The 21190-nt window shown below is 45.5% G+C and overlaps 2 protein-coding genes across 2 annotated transcripts in view; one reads left to right on the plus strand and one right to left on the minus strand.

The window, feature by feature from the left end:
* Positions 1-2626, plus strand: part of DNAH9 (dynein axonemal heavy chain 9) — a 313067-nt gene extending 310441 nt beyond the window's left edge. Inside the window, exon 69 of the mRNA XM_032840101.1 lies at positions 2330-2626. Within this exon, the coding sequence (XP_032695992.1) occupies positions 2330-2557 (228 nt within the window). The 3' untranslated portion in view covers positions 2558-2626. The remainder of the gene's footprint in view (positions 1-2329) is intronic.
* Positions 2627-4896: 2270 nt separating this feature from the next.
* ZNF18 (zinc finger protein 18) lies at positions 4897-20740 on the minus strand. Its single transcript, XM_032840102.1, has 7 exons — positions 20658-20740; positions 19657-20160; positions 18246-18435; positions 17718-17809; positions 11980-12064; positions 10770-10877; positions 4897-6180 (listed from the first exon to the last, which is right to left on the minus strand). The coding sequence occupies exons 2-7, from the start codon at positions 20041-20043 to the stop codon at positions 5402-5404; spliced, it is 1641 nt and encodes a 546-aa protein (XP_032695993.1). The 5' UTR covers positions 20044-20160; positions 20658-20740; the 3' UTR covers positions 4897-5401.
* Positions 20741-21190: the final 450 nt, after the last annotated feature.

Below are 21190 nucleotides of genomic sequence, written 5' to 3' on the forward strand. Positions count from 1 at the left end.
ATACCTTGACATGTTATAAGATAAAGAGAGAATCTTGAAAGCAGCCAGAGAAAAGCAATTCATCACATACAAGGGGTCCTCAATGGAATAAAGAGCTGATTTCTCATAAGAAACCAGGAAGGCCAGAAGCCAGTAGAATGAAAAGTCAAACTGGTCAAAGAAAAAGACTGTCAGCCAACAATCCTATATCCAGCAAAACTATCTTTCAAAAATGAAGGCAAAATTAAGGCATTCCCAGGTTAACAAGAGAGAAAGAGGGGCACCTGGCTGGCTCAATCTGTTAAGCATCTGACTCTTGATCTCAGCTCAGAGTCATGAGTTCACAGAGAGACAAAGAGAGAGAGAATTACCACTTCCAGGCCAGACCTATAAGAAATACTTAAGGGAGTCCTTCAGGATGAAATGAGTTACAAGACAGTAACTCAAGTCCACATGAAGAAACAGAATATCAGTAAAGGTAATTATATATGTAAATATAAAGGAAAGTATAAATGAATTTTTTGGTAACTTTTATTTCTTTCTTAACTGATTTAAAAGACAATTGCAAGAAGCAATAACTATATATCTGTGCTAATAAGCATAAAAAATGTAATTTTGTATAACGAAAACAACACAAGGTCTTAAGCACAGGAAGGGTAAGGAATGGAACTTATAAAAGAATAAAGGTTTTGTATACTCCTGAAATTAAGTTGGTATTAGCCTGAAGTAGATTTTTTATACATTGATGTTAATTGTAATCCATAGGGAAACCACTAAGAAAATAATTTTTTAAAACAATGAATGAAATAACAAGGGAATCAAAATGGTACAGTAAAATATATCTACTGAATAGAAAAGAAGGCAGCAAAGGAGAAACTGAGGAACAAAAAAGAAGACATAGAAAGCAAATAGTTAAGGGGCAGAGGTAAACCTTACCTTATCAGTGATTACATTAAATGTAAACAGATTAAACTCTACAGTTGAAAAGAAGAGAATGGCAGAATGTATTTTTCTGATGCCACTATACTCTGTCTACAAGCAATACACTTTAGATTCAAAGACACAATAAACTGAAAATAAAGAGATGGAAACAAATATGTCCTCCAAATAGAGAATTCAACCACAGTAACTGGAGGCATCAATACCCCACTACTAATGGTAAGTGCTAATGGTTAGAGTTTCTTTCAGGAGTGATGAAAATGTTCTGGAATTACAATGCAAAGACTGTACATTAAAAACACTGAATTCAATACATTCTAAAAGGGCTGGGGTTTATGATATGTGGGGGAAAAAAGAAAGGTTCTACCCCTGTTCCCACTCCCTGCCATAAAGTTGTTCAGGTTAAATGGGTCCCCACCGTTTACCTTAGTTCTGTTACTCTTCATGCCTTAAACCAGTTTCTCATAGCACCGAAAAGGCACATTCTCCCCTTTAAATAAACTTTATGGGAAATGAGCCAAGCTCTATCCATAGTAGGAGGACCTGAATCACCAGGACAAAAGCAAGAAATCTGTGAATCACTTTGGATGAACATTTCCCAAAGTACGTTCCATAAAACACTAGTGTCATGGGAAACAAATAGGTTACAAAGAAAAGAGTCCTGTGGTCAAGTAAGTTTGGGGAAACCCAGGTTAAATAAAGTTCATCTCTTTTCTTTACTGCTAGGATTTCTTGTCTTCAGTGTGCTAGAGTGCACTATAAAACTTTAAGCCCAGGGTATGATAAACACCATTTCCCAAGTTTATTTGATGAAGGAACCCTTTTGTTCCTCAAAACATTTCTCAGGACTAGTAATAAATAAATTCATTAATTAAAAAATAATAATAAACTGTCCCAGATCTAATGGGATATCTAAGAAAGAGTCCCCAACTGGAAAGCTACAGACTAGTCAGGTCTGCCCTGTCACATGAGTAAAGACAGAACATAGCTCTGCTCAAAGTCAAAATGCTCTTGAGGGCGGATGAGGTCCCACAGGAGCCTGAACAGGACATAACCAAACTCTTAAAATCTAAAGCATTTGCTGGAAGGAACTGTGTCTTCCTTGTCTTTAAATCCCTAGCACCTAGCATGACAACATCTGGCAAACAGTCACATTTGATACGGTTATGAAACGAAAGGATGAAAAAATGTAGAGACTCGAGTTTCAAAGGGATTAATTGGTATGAGACACATAACAACTTCTAGAACTCTCCTTCAAAAAGTGATTTAAGCTGGAAAACAGCAGAAGTAGGTTTTTCGCATCTCAGATGCATTCCAACGCAGTTTGTTGAGTGAACCTGAAAGGCAGAAGGCTGGCTCGCCAGGCTCTGGGTCTGATCTAAGCTGGCTCTTTTCCTGTTCTTGTCCTCAGGCTGGGATCATTACAGAGGCAAAGCTGAAGGATCTGACACCCCCCATGCCTGTGATGTTCATCAAGGCCATTCCCGCAGATAAGCAGGACCGCCGTAGCGTCTATCCTTGTCCTGTGTACAAGACTTGCCAGCGGGGACCCACCTACGTGTGGACTTTCAACCTGAAGACTAAGGAGAATCCATCTAAGTGGGTTCTGGCTGGAGTCGCTTTGCTTCTCCAGACTTAGCTGCCTGCAGAACCACTAAGAAAACAAGGCTGGGCTGCAGGCTGCCCAGGACAAGTGGAGGAGGGGAGACAGAGATGCACAGATAAAGAATCAAATGTACTCACAATTCTGTAGAATTCTTGTAAGGAACCTGGAGAGAAGTGCCTAAAGCAAGGCAGAGCTGGAGGAATACAGAACTAGGAGAGAAACATTTCATAACATTGCACCTTACCTAATAAAGTGATTGATTCTTCGAGTGTGTCTGGTCCCAGCTGTGAGAGTGAAAGAGTCATACATGATCCTGAAGAGACCGAGAGAAACGAACCACAAACACTTGAGCCCTGATGCTGGTACCCAACACTCAGTGCTCTAGCTCCCAGCTACTCTGGGGACTAGACACATCAGCTCACCCCCGAGTCTACATTTTGACAAGCTCCCTGGGTGATAACATATGCACTTTACGGTTTAAGAGTACTTTGGATCAGGGATCGCCCGGCTTTTTCTGTCAAGGGCCAGAGAGTAAAGAGTTTAGGCTTTGCAGGGCCTTTGTCTCTGTTGCAGTGACTCAATGCTGCCATCGTGGTCCCAAAGTGGCCACAGCACATACATAAGTGGGTGTGGCTGGGCTCCAAAAAAACTTTATTTGCAAAAACAGACGGCCATATTTTGCAGATCATTGCTCTAGAGGATAAGGGAAGCACACCTCTGCTATCTATCCTTCATTAATCCACACATGCCTTCAATTGGTTAAACACCTACGGTTTGCTGAGAACACAACTGCGAACGAGGTAGGTTGTTTCCTTGTACCTCTATCATCCTGCAGATCATTTAAGAGAGACCCACGGAGAAACCCTTCACCTCAAGCTTTTTAACCTAACAGTTTTCTAGATTTTTCTCTATGGAACAAATTTTCACTGGAAGCCCAAAGAGTTCCACAGTTCTAAAGAGCTCTTATAGGGAGGCCTGGGTGACCAGAAGAGTCCAAGAGGGCACAGTATTCCTTCTAGAATCCTTAATCTTGCCTATCTCTAATGAATTATGACTTCAAACATTGGCCCTAAAACTTAAGCAGACACCAGAGTCCCCTTGGAGGGCTGGTTAAAACAAAGACTGCTGGGGGCCACCCTTCAGAATTTATGATGCAGTAAGTCTAACAAACTTCCGATGCTGCTGGTCCAGGGAACACATCTGCAGAATGGATCCAAAACATAAAATCCTGGGGTGCCCAGGTGGCTCAGTCGATTAAGTGTCTGCCTTCAGCTCCAGTTAGGATCCCAGGGTCCTGGGATCAAGCCCTGCATCCAGCATCGTGTTCAGTGGGAAGCCTGCTTCTCCCCCTCCCTCTGCCACTACACCCTGCTTGCGCTCTCTCTGTCAAATAAATAATAAGTAAATACATAAATAAAATCCCAGCACCCTATAAATCTCTGCTGTACCCAATACAAAATCAAATGCTAATTCCTCCATGATTTTCCTGGCTTTCTACCCTGTGGTTCCTGCACCCCCTAATGAGGAGTCATAAGGGAGTTAACAAATTCCTCTGGAATCCAGGAATTCCAACTTGTGTTTTTTCTTTCCTCATCAAACCCGTAACATACTTGCCAACAACCTACAGGTTTGTGACTACAGATTAATCTGCTTACAGGGGATGAGTTCTCCCTCCTCAGGAGCCTCAGCCTTCCCAGTCCTCCGCAACAGTAAAACGAGAGCAGGGGAGAGGAGGACCAAGACAGAAGGAAGGCGGAGCAAGACACTGTGGGGCATGTGATTCTGAAGGAAAGACAAAGTGCACAGGGTAGACAAACGTGTCCCCCTTCCAGACAGAACTGAAAGTAGATCAACACTACTGACTTCTTCCTGATGCCTACTGACAACAGGAGATCAAGAAGATCATTTAGGGGTGCCTGGGGGCTCAGTCAATTCACTGTCCCACTCGCTCTCAGCTCAGGTCTTGATCTCAGGGTCCTGAGTTCAAGCCCCGCGCTATGCTCCACGCTGGGCATGGAACCTGCTTTAAAAAAAAATAAATAAATCATTTTAAAGCACACAACACTTTGGAAAACTGACAGCCGGGAGAAAGGGGCAGGTTGAGGCAGGTGAGCCAGTGGGAGGTGAGCTCAGAAGGACACCAGAGATGACACACAGTTACCTGAGAGAAAGAACGCCCAGCACTAAGCGAGCTCTCACCCCTGGACACCAGGTTAGCGGTTTCCTATCCCTCTTCAGCTGACCGATAAACTTGGTAAGTTTGTACGGGATGATGAGGAGCTCAACCACCATTCAGGGGCTTCTGTGAGAAAACGCACTTTGAGTTACAGTTAAAACACAGTCGACACGAGAGACACAAATAAGACCGGGAGTGGCTTTAAGAAGTTTATTTAAAAGGAGGGACACCTGAAGTTAGTTCCGTACCTGTCTGACAACACACGGGAGCTCATTGGCCCTCTCCACTGCCCCTTCTGTAACAGGAGACCTGCTCCACGACCCCCAACCCAAAGAGCCGGGCTGAGGTCCTTCCCATGAGCACCGACTGTGGCTAATCCAGTTCAACTCTCCCCACACAGCACCTGTAAAACGGGATTTCCAAGGACTACTTTCTTCCCCAAGGGATCCAAAAAGAGATGAGCTGAAAGAGGAAGACTATTCTTTCTCCTGACGCAGAAGCAAGAAACTAAACCAATGCAAAATCCAACCCAGAGGCCACCATGTCCTCCCAATCCGCAGCCGCGTTCAGGTAACTCTCCTCTCTCATCCCCAAAGAAAACAAAGAGAGAACAGAGCTGGTCTTTAAGAGCTGCAATTTCTCCAGATGGAATGAAGTATTTTTAAATGGACCAGAGCCAGAACTGGGCTGAGAGCGCCTGACTACTGAAAGGGCTTCTTTCCTAAATGGGACCTTTGATGTTTATCAAGGCTTGAGCTCCAGCTGAAACTCTTCCCGCAGCGGGAACACTTGTAAGGTTTCTCTCCTGTGTGAACTCTCTGATGTCGATTAAAGTTGGATCTCTGAATAAAACTTTTCTCACAGATGGGACATTTATAGGGTTTCTCTCCCGTGTGGATCTTCTCGTGGTGACGCAACCCTGAGAAGTCGCTAAAGCCTTTGCCACAGTAATCGCATTTACAAGGCTTCTCTCCTGTGTGGATCCTCTCATGCTTCACAAAGTCTGAACTCCGCAGAAAGGCTTTCTTGCAGGTGGGGCACTGAAAGTATGTCTCTCCAGTGTGAGTCCTTTGGTGAAAAACCAGCTGAGAATTCCTATAAAAGGTTTTCCCGCATTCCCTGCAGGTGGGGAGTTTCTGGGCCATGGGGGCTCTCGGCTGCCCTCTCGGGGAGGCCTCCCTCCTCTCCTCCAGCCACGGCAGGGACAGTTCTTCTGGATGGGGATTAGCCAGATGCGGTTTCCCAGAATTCCTTCCGTGGGGCGAGAGCTGGCCGGCTGGCCCCTCCCCCTGCAAGTGTTCCAGAGCCTCGGGGAGACTGTCCCCTTCTCCGAAGCATCTCGGTTCATCCTCACTGAAGAGGCCACCCAAGGAAGCCTGCGAAGGTGCCTCTCCTGACGCTTGACAGGAGACATCGGAGGCTTCCTGGCCTCTACAATTTTCCAAATTCACATTCTCTTTGTCATTCTCCTGCCTGTCTCCTGGAAGAAGAAAGAAGATCTGGAATCGTTCCATCAACAGGATGCCCTGTTTTCTAACCGGTATGTCGGGAAAAGGGTTGTCGTGAAACATTAATTCTTCTTGTCAAGAGGGCATCAGTGAGTGAGGAAGGATGGTATCATCCAGCCCAAGTGCCTGGCACTCACTGCTGGGGTCCAGGCTAAGAGGTCCGGCACTAGAGCCGAGGAGAATGTGTGACAGCGGAGGGGGCACGCAGGGGGCTCTGCCCCCATAAATAAGCGGCATGCATTTCTTAAGATTTTCTTTTTCAGTCATCTCCACACCCAGCATGGGGCTCGAACCTAAAACTCCGAGATCAAGAGTCGCACGCTCCACGGACAGAGCCAGCCAGGCGCCCGGAGCAGCCTGCATTTCTTAAGGCCTGGGGAAACCAAGTGTATTACAGCAGTGTGTTCCTCTGAAAAAGGACTTGTTTTTATCTGGTTCTACAGAAAACATGAGTCTGATCACTAATAAAAATTTGGAGAGAAAAACAGAAGAAAACCAGACTAACCTCAATCATACCACCCAGAGGGAGCAACCGATTATATATTTCCTCCCCGTGTCTGTCTGATCCATGCATATCTACAGTTTATATACGTGGTTATGTATGTACGCGTGTGCTACTTTTTCTTTTTTTATATAACTGACATCATATCGTATACACCATTCCATGCCTGGCTTTGTGGCACCTAATTTGTAAACAGCACTATTTACCACTTTCACATGGATTCTCTGATTCACAAGTCACCTAAAACTTCATGAAATACATTAATGTGTCCCCTTACTGTGTGGCTTTAATGCACAGTGAGGGTACAGCACAGACGTGGGTCCCTCAGCCTGTGCCTCAATGCAGCATTCACCTGTGTTTCACTAACTCAGATTAACTTAAAATGCTGTGTTTCTCGGGGCACCTGGTTGGCTCAGTAGATTAAGTGTCTCAGGGTTTTGTGTTCGAGCCCCACATGGGGCTCTGCGCTCAGCAGGGAGTCTGCTTCTCTCTTCCACTCTCCCTGTGTACACTCGCTCTCTCTCTCTCTTAAATAAATAAAAATCTTTTAAAAAAATAGCTTGTTTTCCTCCTAAATTAAGTTTTTGGTTATTACCACCAAATGATACATAGCATAAAGGCCTTTATTTTGGTGGAAGAATTTGTTTCCAACTTTTGAAAAATTACTTTCCTCCTGCAGATCTAAGGAAGCTATGTACCTTTCCTTTCCTGTATTAGTGTCTTCAAATTATCTGCGAGAGACCCAGGAATCTGCCAACAACTTAGATCTGACTTGTTAATTCACAGAGTCTTAGAACACATTCCTCTCAAATGACAAAGGTACTTTTCCTCTTGTCTTTAAAGAAGCCTCTGTAAATACCACTTTAAAGCAGAACAACGGTCCACTGTGGAGACGTCACCATAAACACCTAAGACCTAGCACATGACTTCCTGAAGGAACCCTCCTACTGTGGAAATCGAAGCTGTCTGTTGCGGTTTCTGCTGTAATCTTTCTTCATCCACATTTCTGACCACTTCAGGTTCCTTGAAGTGTAAGTACCATGTCCACAGACGCGAACGCTCCTCCTGAGGCTCCTGACACTGACTGGCGAATCCATCTCCAGAAGGACTATGACCCCCCAGCTAGGAGCAGCTGTGCTAAGTGAAGGAGAGCATTCAGTACTTAAATACTGACGATTTCTAAGATATTGGCCACTAAGAGCAGTCAAAAGAAATAAGGTTTTTGTTGTTATAAATTTTATTCCTTAGTTAATAAAGGATGAATTTTTTTCATATTTATGAGCTATTTTTCATAAGACTGCTGCCCATTTTTATTGAGAAAGTCATTTTTTTTCTTATCAACCTGCATGAACTCTCTCTATATTAAGAAAAATAATCATTAATCCGTCATGTTAATGAACAATGTTTTTCACCAATTTAGTTACCTTAGTTTTGTTTGGGGTTATTTATGTATATGGGTAAGTTGTGGCATGGTTTTATTTTTCAATATACTCAACTCTTATCACTTTTCCTTAACTGTTTTCTTCCGTGGCTTTTATACTGATAAAATCTTCGCCGCTCCAGATGTGAGACAAACAGTCATCTACATCCTTTCCTATTATTATTTTCACATTTTATATCTTTTTCCTCAAATTTAAACCGATTGATGAAGAACCCCTCCCCCCATGGACCCGTGCTCCCTCTTCCTCCGCCACACGCTAAATCCCCATACAGACCCGTGTCCCTTCCGAGGCTCCCTTTTCTGTTCCATCAGTCTGGGAGGCTATTTTTATATATCCCCTCATTTTAATGACTTCACCTTTCTAAAATGACGGATTCTTTCTTTTTTTTTTTTTTTTTTTTTTTTTTTTTTTACGTGGGCTCCACGCCCAATGTGGAGCTCAAACTCATGGCCCCGGGGTGGGTCACAAGCTCCACTGCTGAGCCAGCCAAGTGAAACTGACAGACTCTTAATATTTAGAGACCTAATGCTGATGAAACATTCTTCTTCCAAGACTCTTGCGTATTCTTGCAGCATTCTCCCAGATAACTACTGGAGATTCATTTTCCCAAGTAATTTTGTTTGGGGGATGGGGTAAGTCCCTCGGGATTTTGACAGGAGGCAAGTACAGGGCTTTCTGAGGTTTACTCCCCTGCTGGCCTGCTTTAACTAGGAGCTACTCCCCCATATGGTCAAATAAACAGCACACATGTTCTCTCCCGAGACTTTTGCCCCCTCAGTGTGAATCCAGATCTGGTAGAATGGCTAACTGTTTTGTTTTTTAGACGGGGCCAGCCCTCTCTGGTCCTGTCACTTGTTCCCACACTAGTCTGGGGCCCGTCCCTGCACCCCTGGTTCCGGCACCGACTTTCCGCAGGGCTCCTCAAGCACTCCTTCCAGGCCAGCCTGCACGTGCCTACCTCCCTGGCCTCTCTTCCCACATAGCCTCTCCTTCAGACAACGGCATTTCTTTGCCCTTTTAATAATGCAGGCTAGTTTTATAGAGGCTCCGCAGTCTCTTTCAAGGTAAGATCTAATAGGACCATGTCAGCAGGTGGGTTGAAGGAGGAGGGGAAAAAAAAAGAGTAAGTGGGGAAATGTAAGCTATAAATCACAAATATATCATCATGTATATCACTACGTATCACAAATAAAATCCCCCTGCCAGGAGCATTTGGGAAATCTCTGTCCCTTCCGTTTAACCGCACTGTGAATCAGAAACTGCTCCGGAAAGTAGAATCTCTGAAAACAAAAATCCGGGGTGCCTGGGTGGCTCAGTGGGTTGAGCCTCTGCCTTCAGCTCAGGTCATGATCCCAGGGTCCTGAATTCGAGCCCCGCACTGGGCTCTCTGCTCAGCGGGAAGCCTGCTTTTCCCTCTGCCTCTGTCTCCCTGTCTCTCATGAATAAATTTTTAAAAATCTTTAAAAAGAAAAAATAAGGCAAAAATCCTACTGCAACAACCTCTAAAGCAGTGTTTTCAAACTCTTCTTGTCTCCTACCCACAGTAAGAAATATGAGATAAGAGAAAAAATAAGAAATATTGAGATACAAAATGCACACCCATATTTGGAACAAAAATTTCCTGAAATGCTGCCTACCCTAACATTTGATATTTTCTGTCTGCATTCTGATATTTTCTACTCAGTCTTATCATTGCAATTTTTAAATGCTAGTTGCAACCTAGAAGATGATTTTATACTATGCTGATTGGTCATTAAACGCAGTCTGAAAAAACCGCTCCAGAGGAATCCTTGTGAAATGGTCTTATGATAAACATATCAGTCAGAATTAAAATCGTATGTTTCATTTGATGCTTGCTGTCTCTGTAGTACGTTAGCAAAGGAAAATAATTAATTCAATCCCACTGAGGAGAAAGAATGACTTGTCATATAATTGGCATCCCTCGTCCTTTTCTTCCTGCACAGTTCTGGGATCTCTCGTCTATAAAGAAGGGTGTTGGGTGGGGGTTGCGTGGGTATGCATGACAGGTAGGTGTTAGTGACTGCAATGTTTGAAACAGAGTGCAGCAAACAAAGGGTGATTGCTAAATTACAACAGAACAAGGTCATGTATCTCTTCCTCTCTAGTCTTAAAATGCACGATTTATAAAAAGTGCTTGTCGTTGCTGTTGTTTAGTGAAAGTTAGGTGCTTGGCGATTAGTTAAACATGTTTTTCTGTTTTATCTTAATTAGCATTCATTTCGCTAGAACCAGAAGAAAGAAAGAGAGAAGAAAAACAAAGGAGTCAGGAAGGGACTGCTGTTATGTCACTTTTTTGCAATGGAATTCGACTCCTATCTGTATCGGTCTCCATCTGTCCTAATCTTACTCTCTCTGAGAAAGCAAGCCGTCACAGCACACAAGACGGAAGGCAGCAGGTCCATGTGTGGTCTCTGTTCCATGCTCACATATATACGCATCAACAGCCCCATACCAGAAACGAGGAGACCCAAACTCAGCACTCACACCGGGCTGACTGGATCATGGCTAGTTACAGACAAGCTCGTAGACATTAGGTCCTAGTACCTCCCCCACCACTTCTGATTTAATGACAGGTCAGAAATGAAAGATCACTTACCAACGCAGGGTGGTCTTGGGACCTTCTCGCCAACATGGAGGTGCAGCCCTGCCAGCTCTTCCCCATACTCGGCTGAATTAGTCAGATCAGACTTGGAATTGGAAATGCCTGGCACACAGAGAGATAACAGGAAGCCTAGATGAATGGGGAGAACTGGGGACTAAGCTGTGTCCTTCAAAGGTACAACCTGACCGTGAAAGGGAAACACGAAGGATCTGGAGACCACTCAAAAAACTTATGTCAAGGGGTGCCTGGGTGGCTCAGTTGGTTAGGCATTTACCTTTGGCTCAGATCATGGTCTCGGGGTCCCAGGATCGAGGCCCTTATCAGGCTCCCTGCTCAATGGGGAGTCTGCTTCTCCCCAGCCCCCTGCTCATGCTCTCTCTCCCTCTCCCCATTTCAAGTAAATAAAATCTTAAAAAAAAAAAAAAAAAAGGAATAAAGAAAGATCTTAGAGGGCTATTGGGAGCTTCTAAGACACCAGTAACTCACAACATGACCGAGATATATGGTGATGGTCACAAAAAAGAAGAGTGTGGACAGGTGACCAGCAGGTCTTCCATACCACCTGGCAGGTGCCAGGCTCGTGACTGGGCCCCGCCAATGGTTGGTGGGACAGTGCATTGTAGTGGCACAAAGCGTGGACTCTGTCAGCCACGCTGAGTTCTGTCATAACTCAGCACTCGCGAGCTACATTAACAGTGAGCATGTGGCTTGATCTGACACTCAGCCATGGTCATCTCCAACATGGGTAGACCATCACCTATCTCATAGATTTCAGGAGTTACAATGGAATGCAGCCGTGACAGTTCCAAGCAGACGGAATCCTTTCAGTACAAGGAAACTCTCACTAAACTTCTGTCTCCAGGGTCGCCTGGGTGGCTCAGTTGGTTAAGCAACTGCGTTTGGCTCCAGGGAATGATCCTGGTCAGTCCCGGGGTCGAGTCCCAAGTCGGGCTCTCCGCTCGGCAGAGAGTCTGCTTCTCCCTCTGACCGCTCGCTCTCCTGTCATGCTCTCTCTCATTCTCTCTCTCTCAAATAAATAAAAAAAAATAATTAAAAAAAAAAAAAGATAAAGTGCTATCTCCAGTTCCCAGATGTACACCTCATGCCCTCCCCTCCCCAGGGAACGTGAAGTGAAGTGGTTGTCTCTAAGGAGACACGGGAAATGTTTCACGCCTCCTCCTGTCAGACTAGCACATGCCCTCACCTCCAGACACCATCTTTCCATAGGTCTCCAGCATGAGATCCCAGTACTGTTCCTTCTGCGAGGAATCCAAGTGCCTCCACTGCTCCTAGAAAGCACACAATGCCGTGACTTCACTGCAGGTCTGTGAACCAGCCTTCCCCACCTCGAGGAAAACAGGACCGTGCCCTAGCGGCCCATCCAAATTGCTAAGGATGGTGGGAGGTGGCTCACCAAAGAGGCCAAGGGCAAAAAACCTACAGTCTCCACGTCACTATTTCTTGCCCTGGTTAGAAAACAGGTTTTAAGGTTCTGGATTTTTTTTTCCAGTTGCACATATTTAAGACTAAAGGGCATAGAGAGAAGGCACAGGCCTTTTCTACACTGGCCTTTAGTTTTTTCTTTTAACTCAGTGCTTATAATAGAGGTCTTTCAATGGTAGGAGCCTGAGAGTCCCAACATTTCATTAAAATCTGGACATTCAAGAGGAAAAAGAAATTAAAAGGGCATGTGTTGGAAATGCAAGCGCAAATCAGCAAAAAGGTGGCAAAAGCCCATGAGGACATCAACTGCATTGTCTCCGGGACACAGGATCAGTGGATTCCAGGCAGAGACAGACGCTGCCTCCGTGCACGAATGGAAACCCTCTGAGTTTAACATTAGACCAGTTTTCCTCCCACTTAGTGGAAAATCGATGGGTTCTCTGGAACAAGATGCGCCCCAATTATCCCCAAAGCATGCCCTTCTTTGCCTAGGAAACTGGAGAGCAGGGGATCAAAACTGGGAACTCTGCCTAACTGGGATCTCCTGTGAATTCAAATTCCAATCTTGCCCCCAAGGAGCTGACTGTTAGAGACTCGGTCTGTACACAGGTGGGATTTATGAACAGCACAGCCCTTGGAGTCAGACACAGGGGCTTCCTATGTGAGCCTAAGCCACATAACCTTTGAGTCTCCATCCTTACTTGATTAGAGCATGAAACGCAAAAGCTAACAAGTAAGGCGTCACTTGTTTTCACAGCATGTTGCAGTCTTCATTCACAGCATTCAGATTTTTGTCGAATGCTTACACATCTGTGTGTGTACACACATGCACACACAAGTCTCTAAGACCTGCCCCTTCTAGCGCATGAGCTACATGAGCTACTGTGCCTTCTCCGTCCCCACGACAATGCTCATGGCAGAGAGGGCACTCCATGTATGTCGTCCGGAAGAAACAAAGCCCTCGGCAAGTAACTCCTCAGGAAGTGATACATTTATTACCGTTATTATCTTACATGTGGTCTATGGGATACTTGGTCTCCCAGACTCTCCACCAAGGGTTTGAGAATTAACGGGTCCTGTATGCTTTCAGGAACCTCAAAGCCGATAGCCATCCATTATTATCACAAACTGCTAGCTAGGGGGGGCAAAAATGAGGAGGACGAATAAGAAAATGAAATCCTCCTACAAACAGGTATACTCAGGGAAGCCATTCTCAGTCTTAAATCAAGTCTGCCCCACAGCACACAAAAGGGAAGCGAAGACCTGAAAAAGAACGAAGATACCAAAAGTCTGCAATGAGCAGATACTAAGTGAAAATTTTAAAAAGCAAAAGACGAGTTGGATTTTTTTTTCTTTTTTTAAGATAAAAATGTGAAAAGTGGGGGCTCCTGGGTGGCTCAGTTGGTTAAGTGTCCGACTCTTGATTTCAGCTCAGGTCACAATCTCGGGGTCTGAGATCGGGCTCATGTGGGGCTCTGCTAAGATTCTTTCCCCCATTCCTCCCCCTGCTCATACTCTAGCTTTCTCTAAAATAAATTAAAAAAAATTTTTAAGTGAAAAGTGACTAATATATTTTACCATATACTTAAGGATTAATTATAACCACATTTTTCTAAAGATTTTACTTATTTATTTGTCAGAGAGAGCGACAGCACAAGCAGGGAGTACAGCAGGCAGAGGGAGAAGTAGGTTCCCTGCTGAGCAAAGAGCCCAATGCGGGACTCGATCCCAGGACTCCGAGATCATGACCTGAGCCAAAAGCAGCCACTTAACGGACTGAGCCATCCAGGTGTCCCTATAACCACACTTTTAATTTGAATTTTAATAATAAAAATATAAAGGAATTCATCGAGTTGTGAGCTTATTTTCTTAATCTGTGAGTGAAGCTACCTTAACAACCTGCTGAAAAGAGCCAGCTTGAGCAAATAACCAGTTTGCTGAATATGGGTCCCTTCAATCTTCTCTATCAGAAGACACAGACCCTTGCTCTGGTGGCCGCAGAGAGAGTAACGGGCTCACCAAGCATGGGTGTGACTGCTCGGCTGCCCGGCCTGTTGGACACATGGTCGGTTCTATGGGCACCGGAATGGGAGCCCCCAAGGAGAGTACAAGTCAACAGAGAGTGCGGCCCCCAAAATCCCCAAGAGCCACAATCAGCTCCTTCAAAATTCAGAAAAGATGCTTCAGGAGGGCTCTAAACAGCGTATCTCCACCTGAAGCCACACACTCACTCAAGAAATTGCCAAGACACTGGGGATGAGTGAAGCAAGCCCTGACTGTAACAGGCAAGACACACCTGCACCTGTCTTGCCTCTTCCTCATTTTTATAAAAAGAGAAAACTAAAAATCTCAATTCCTACTCCAAAAGGACAGAATGGGGACTCTTAGCAAATGTAATCTTTCTGTGTGGAGACAGCACCACCTTGTGGGCCCAGGAGACACTGCACAACGGACTTGCGCAGAGTTCTTTTCACAGGGCTCCTTTCCTGAAGCCGGAAAACACAGGACTGAACCTGTGTGAGGCTCTACCTCAGTCACGGTGCCTAACAACGAAGGACCACTGTGCAGGCAGGCTACCTCATTATTCTGGCATTACTCACGAGGCTCCCAACCTGTAAAAGACAGCAAAGGGAGTGATTACATCGATTTTAATATCTCCCTCCCTTCACAAAATATCCACTAAATATCAAGGTCCTTCTGATGCAAATGGCTTTTGTTAGGAGTTTTGTTAGAAGTTAGAGGTTGGAGCAGGGATGCTGGGATCAGACAAGAGTGACTTTTGTTTGGGCTGAGTGGCTATCAGTTATCTGCAATGTAGGGAAATATACATACACACACACACACACACACACACACACACACACACACTCAGTGTTGCTGAACATTTTTAGTCTTTTGATTTGAGCTCTCCAAACCAAGTCATGGTTCATGTTGTTACCTTATGTATTGTTAATGCTTAACTCTACTGGTTCAAGTATGTTAAGAAATTGTTACAGACCTTTCATACAGATTCTCTGTACTTACTACAGAGGCAATAATAATCCTCCATGTCTGCTTGAAATGTCTCACAGAATACCCAAATCGTTGTCAATATGAAACCTCCTGCCTAAAAATTTGCTTTCTAGGACTCTGGAAAGTAGGAAGACAAGTATCCCTGAGTCACTAAAAAGGTCTGGGCCTCTTCCCAGGGCAAACTGTGTAAAGCAGATCTTCTGGTTTCTGTATCTCCGAGCCTGGGAAGGCTGAGGCTCACACCTGGCCTGAGCATCACACCAAGCACCACCTACTGGCTGTTTAGAGCCCTCCTGAAGCATCTTTTCTGAATTTTGAAGGAGCTGATTGTGGCTCTTGGCTCCAAGTACCCCAGAGGCAAGTCCAAGAAGGGTTCCCCCATGGTCTGAAACAATGCTCTGATCAAGATGTACAGGTTCCAGAAAAACCCTATTTTTAATCGAACCAACTTTCCTGAGTTGTTAATTTAACTACGTGTTCAAAATAAACCTGTTCCCAAACTTGCTCACAGCCAAGATGGAGTAACAGAGGCCAGATTTACCTTCCCGCCACCAACAACTGAAAAGAGGGCACAGTGTGGGACACAATGGTTCGCAGACATCACGTGCCAGGCAGAGCAGAGCAGAGATCCCTGAAAGTGAGGAAGCGAGATAGGGGAGGGAGCCCTGCCTTGGCCAAACTTGCTGCCTGGAGAGAGAAGCCCAGGAAGCAGAGGTGGCAGGGCCAGGTAGAGGCAGACAGCCTCCTCCCCCTTGAGCTGGCAGAAGGAGCTCAGAATTTGGGGTGGTGAGGGCAGTTATAGTTACCAAGACAAAAGACCAGAGCGGGGAGCTGAAAAGAGAGCAAGCTCCAGAGATGCATACAGAGTCCCCCACAAGTCTGGGAAAGATCCCCCAAAAGAAGCAGAGGAAACAGAGCTTGGATGGTGCTGGAAACAGTTATTTTCTACCAGCCAGAGTGGAAACCTTGTACATCAGGCAGCATCCGGAAGAATACATGAAAAGGTATTGCCGGTAGTGGGAAAAGTATAAGCCCAGACTAAAGACTTCTCTGGTGCCATGACACAAATTACGTCCAAGTAACTCAACCATATGCCAGAGCAAAATTCAACAACATTTAGAGGAATGTCAAAACACCCAGTACCCAGCAAGGTAAAATTCACAATGTCCGACATCCAGTCAAAGGTTGCTAGGCACACAAAGGAGAGGAAAACACCTCAAAATGAGATGAATCGATCCATCAGAAGTGACTCAGAAATGACACAGGTGATAGAGTAGTAGACAAGGACATTAACACAGATGGCAGAGCCATATCCTACATGTTCAGGGCGGTGTAGGAAAGACCCAACATGTTAAGTACAGACATGAAAAATATAATGAAGCCGCAATTCAAACTTCTAGAGATGAAAACTACACGGGATGGAATTAACAGTGGATTAGACTTTGGAAGAGAGGACTGGTGAACCTGAAGACACATAAACAGAAACTATCCAAAATAAAACAGATTTTTTTTAAAGAGAGAAGAGCATCAGTAAGCTCTGGGACAACCTCAGGAGATCTAACATATGTCATGTTGTCAATCTATACAGCCCATATGGTGTCATTCTCAAAGTCTACAAAGAAGTGGAGAAGGAAGGGAGACACAAAACAGTTGAAGAAATACTGGCCAAAATTCTTCCAAATTTGTTGTAAACTATAAATCCACAGATCCAAAATTTCCAAAGAATCCCAACTATAAGAGACATGAAGAAAATGACTCCCAGGTCCATCATAGTCCAACTGTTAAAAACCACTGAGAAAATATTAAAAGAAGAAAACTTACACGCAAAAAAAACAAAGGGAAGAGTCCAGATGGCATGATTCCATTTGACATACAATTCTAGAAAATGCCAACTAATGTATGGTGACAGAAAGCAGCTCAGTGGTGGCCTCGGGATCTCAGGACTGGGGGAGTGTGGGGAACAGGAGGGACGGATCGCAAAAGGGCAAAAGGAAACCTTTGGGCATAACAAGTCTGTTTATCATCCTGACTGTGGTCATGGTTTCACACATGTGTGTACATGTCAAAAACTTACCAAACTATACACTTGAAGTAACTGCAGTTGCTGTTTGTCAATTACGCCTCCGTAAAGCTGGGGGAGGCCACCTGTCCCACATTAGATAGAAGCATTCAAAATCTCAGACTGACTCCTATGGGCAAGGCCTAGACCAGAATATGAAGCAGAGCCTTTTCTCAGCATAACCCAAGGAATAGGAAAAGGGAGAAACAAGAGGGCCACTTCTTCCAGGACCCAGATTCCACTATCAAGATAATTGCTAAACATTCTGCCTCGAGGGAAATTCTGAGACACATGGGTTTCATTCCATGCGTATCGTTCTTGTTGTCCTTTCCCCTACGCTTCTGAGAACGTGTCCCCTTTCCACCCTCCTGACTGCTGACACCCTCAAGCCCAGCTCTGGGGTGAGAGAGGCAGGGAAGCCAGCTCACCGGAGGTGCTGCTTGGAGAAAGGAGGCTCCGAAGTCCTGGTCTCTGACGAGCCTTTCCTCTGGTGGGGCGGAACATGGGGCAGCAGTCATCGCTGAAGGGAGGAACAGAAAGTTTGAAGATGAGATGTCATTGCAATGTGCTCCCCGAAGGGCACGGATTAAAAACTGTCACAAATGAGAACTAATGCATGTCCCACCATCCATGATGTCAAGACTCATGTTTACCTCCCTAACGAACTCCGACTCCCCACAACCTTGCAAGCAGCCTCACCGGTATTATCCCCTTCCTTCCTTCCCCTTTCCTCAGAACAACGTTCAAATGGTCTGGCCCAGTCACAAAGGAGATTCACAGATTGAATCTCCAAATCAGAGTGATTCAGTAGATCTACCCTGTTCCAGACTTTCAAGAGAGACCCTCATCTGAGCAGCCCCTCACTTTCAACTCGCTCGGAGGCCCACTAACCACAATCCCCAAAACTCCCCAAGAAAGCATCACACACCACCACAAGTAACTGAAGTGCTTCTCACCTAATTCTTGTTCCATGTCAGACTCCTCTTTCACGGTCTGGCTTGGAGGCTCCAGAGGCCTGCAGGGTGAGTCCTGAACTCCCAGCTCCTGAGACCCCATTTCAAGATGGCGCTCCACTTCCCCCACCTGGCAGCTTGCAGATTCCATCTTCTCTGACAAGATTTCCTGTCCTAGAACCTGGATGCTGATCTAGAGACCACATATTACCAATTACCGAAAGATCTAGACTGAGGGGTTCTCAGAAAGAAACAAAGAAACTCTAGAAACAAAGAAACAAAGCTAAAGCTCTATAACAGATAATAAGGCAGTCATTTGGGACATGGAGTAGGGGAAGAGAAAACCAACTTCTCTGTCTAGACCAGTAGGAAGCTGTGAGGAAAACATCCTGAGAGGGGCCAAGAGCTGAGGCCTGAATCGGGCCTGGGAGACCCTGAACATGCCGTAGTGATGTGTTTCTACTGGATAGTCGCCACCAATTAAAACTCAGGTATCCTTTGAACAACTTCTCGAACACTTTTGTATTAAGATGGAATGGGACAAGAGACTTTATCTTCTATTTTTAAGAACGAGAAAGTGTTCATTCAGAGTCTCAGAATTAGGGGAGATATGGGGATATACTGATGGGGTATAGTAAGAAATATGTATTTCGTCTTTGTCCCAGGTTCCTGGCAGAGTTCCTAAAACTCTTGGAACTGCCGAAACAACAGGAGTGATAGGAGCAACCTTTGTTATTCATCATGAGCCCCTTTCAACCATTCCTGAGTTTATGCTAAGAAGGTGACAGTCGGTGGGCCCCCAGACAGCCTCAGGATGGAGGCTGGTCACCACAGGAACCAACCAGGTGACCAGAGGACTGAACCCACAGACAGCCCCAACCCTGTGCCCCCGAGAAAGAGAGACAGGCTGGAGATGTCCAATCACCAACGGCCAATGATTATCATGCCTAAGTAACGAAAGCTCCCCAAAATCCCCTGAACGATGGAGTTCAGAGAGCTCCTGAGCTGGCCACACAGAAGGGCTGGGAGGATGACCCAGAGATGCCAGGGAAACCTCCTCCTCGGAGTCATGCTGGGAAATTAACAAACCCGAGGAGGGGGTGGTGGGAACCTCCACACCTACAGGCCATCGGTCTAAATACAGCTGGCCTGGCTGACTTGCGCTTGGTGTCTAAAGTGGTGTCAGAGCAGCCTGGTGAGACCGACCCTTATCCCACTGGGTCTGCCCACCCGCGAGTATCAGTGTCAGATCTAACTGAACCGTAAGACACCTCACTGGCATCGGCGAACTGGAGAATTGGTTGTTAGTGCGGAAAACCACCCTCACAGCTGAGGGTCAGAAACAGGACAACACACCCAATAGGGGCCCCAGAGGAGCCCTGTGCGTCCCTGGCAGCTCCCACCCTCTGCTTACCCACTGCCACAGTCTCTGCGGGTCTCCCTTCAAGCTCTCCACAAGGGTCACCGCCTCCTCCCCGCTGCCGGGGCTCTGTTTCCGCACCCACATCTGGATCTCCCCGGGCAGGATGGTCAGGAACTGCTCCAACATGAGGATCTCTAGGATCTGCTCCTTCGTGTGAACCTCTGGCTGCAACCACTGGAAACAGAGCTTCCGCAGCTGTCTCAGCGTCTCGTGGGGCCCAGACATCACCTGGTAACGGAACTGCCTGAAGAGCTGGCGAGCGGTCTCGGGGTTAGAGAGCTCCCCTCGAGGGCCAGCAGCTGGTCCAGAGAACGGGGCATCCTCGGCCTTCGCCAGGGGTGGCGGCAGGACCAGGGCCTGGCCCAGCTCCACGGGCATCCTCTGGCTTGGCAAGTCCTCTGAGATGAAGTGTCTTCCAGGAGGAGCTGTCGCCGGGACGACGGGGTCTTCACTGAGGCTCTCAAAGGGTCGCTAGAGAGGGAGTGAGAGCCAGGGCTGGGCAGAGGAGAGGGATATATGATCGGTGAGAAAGAAGGCACACGCCCCACCAAGCAAATCGTTAATACTCTCTAACCTGGCATCACCAGCCTGAGCGTTTGACAGCGTTCCCTTCCAGTCTTCAAACGTGCAAACCAGGCAGAAAAACAAAATGCACCATGTGAACCATTTTCACTAGAGGTTTCCAAGCCAATGGCTCTTCTGCACCCTTCCTTATCTGCATAGGTACGTCTGCAGACTACAAAGTAAAGCTAAACGAAGACTCAAAGCCCTAGAAATAAAGGCTAATGTTGAAATAATCTGATGCTTCCATAATAAATAGGAAGCTGAAGAAAACAAAGTGATTTTTCCCCCAAAAGATGCAATGAAATTTCTAGGTGACCTCTTTTGAGTGCCACATGGAAAACCGGACTCTTTGGGAATTTAGGAAAACCTGTCAGAGCTGAAATTTTCAAACCTGGGCTTAAAGGAGACTTAGAACAAACAATGACTACCGCAAAAACATTCCTTTGGCCTTGAACTAAGTGAGCATTCCTTTAGGGCGACTGATATAAAAATGTAGAAGACAGTAAATAAGACAGTGAAGAGAGAAATATCCAATGACACAGTTAGTATTCAGAAATGTTTAAAGAATCAGGTACTATTTCGAGTTAACTTTCTTGCATAAGATCCTAATGTTGGCTCACTGGGTCAGTCCTGGCATGTTATTAAAGAGCTACGGGTCATCATTTCTCCATAACGCTAACCGCAACAATAAAAACAAAACGAACACGCAAACACACCCAATCACTTCATCTGTCCGGCTTAATCAGAGATCAGCATAACACTCCAGCTTTTTAAAAGTTGCTTTCTGGGGCCTGGGGGGATGGGGTAACTGGGTCACGTGATGTAAGGAGCACTGGATGTTATATACAACTGAGGAATCACTAAACTCTACCTCTGAATCTAATAATACACTAGATGTTCATTAACTGAAGTTAAATTTTAAAAAATAATAAAAATAAAAAATAAAAACTGCTTTTTCCGG

Source organism: Lontra canadensis, unplaced genomic scaffold (assembly GCF_010015895.1).
Source record: "Lontra canadensis isolate GAN:19392208 unplaced genomic scaffold, GSC_riverotter_1.0 scaffold110, whole genome shotgun sequence".
Lineage (NCBI taxonomy): Eukaryota > Metazoa > Chordata > Mammalia > Carnivora > Mustelidae > Lontra > Lontra canadensis.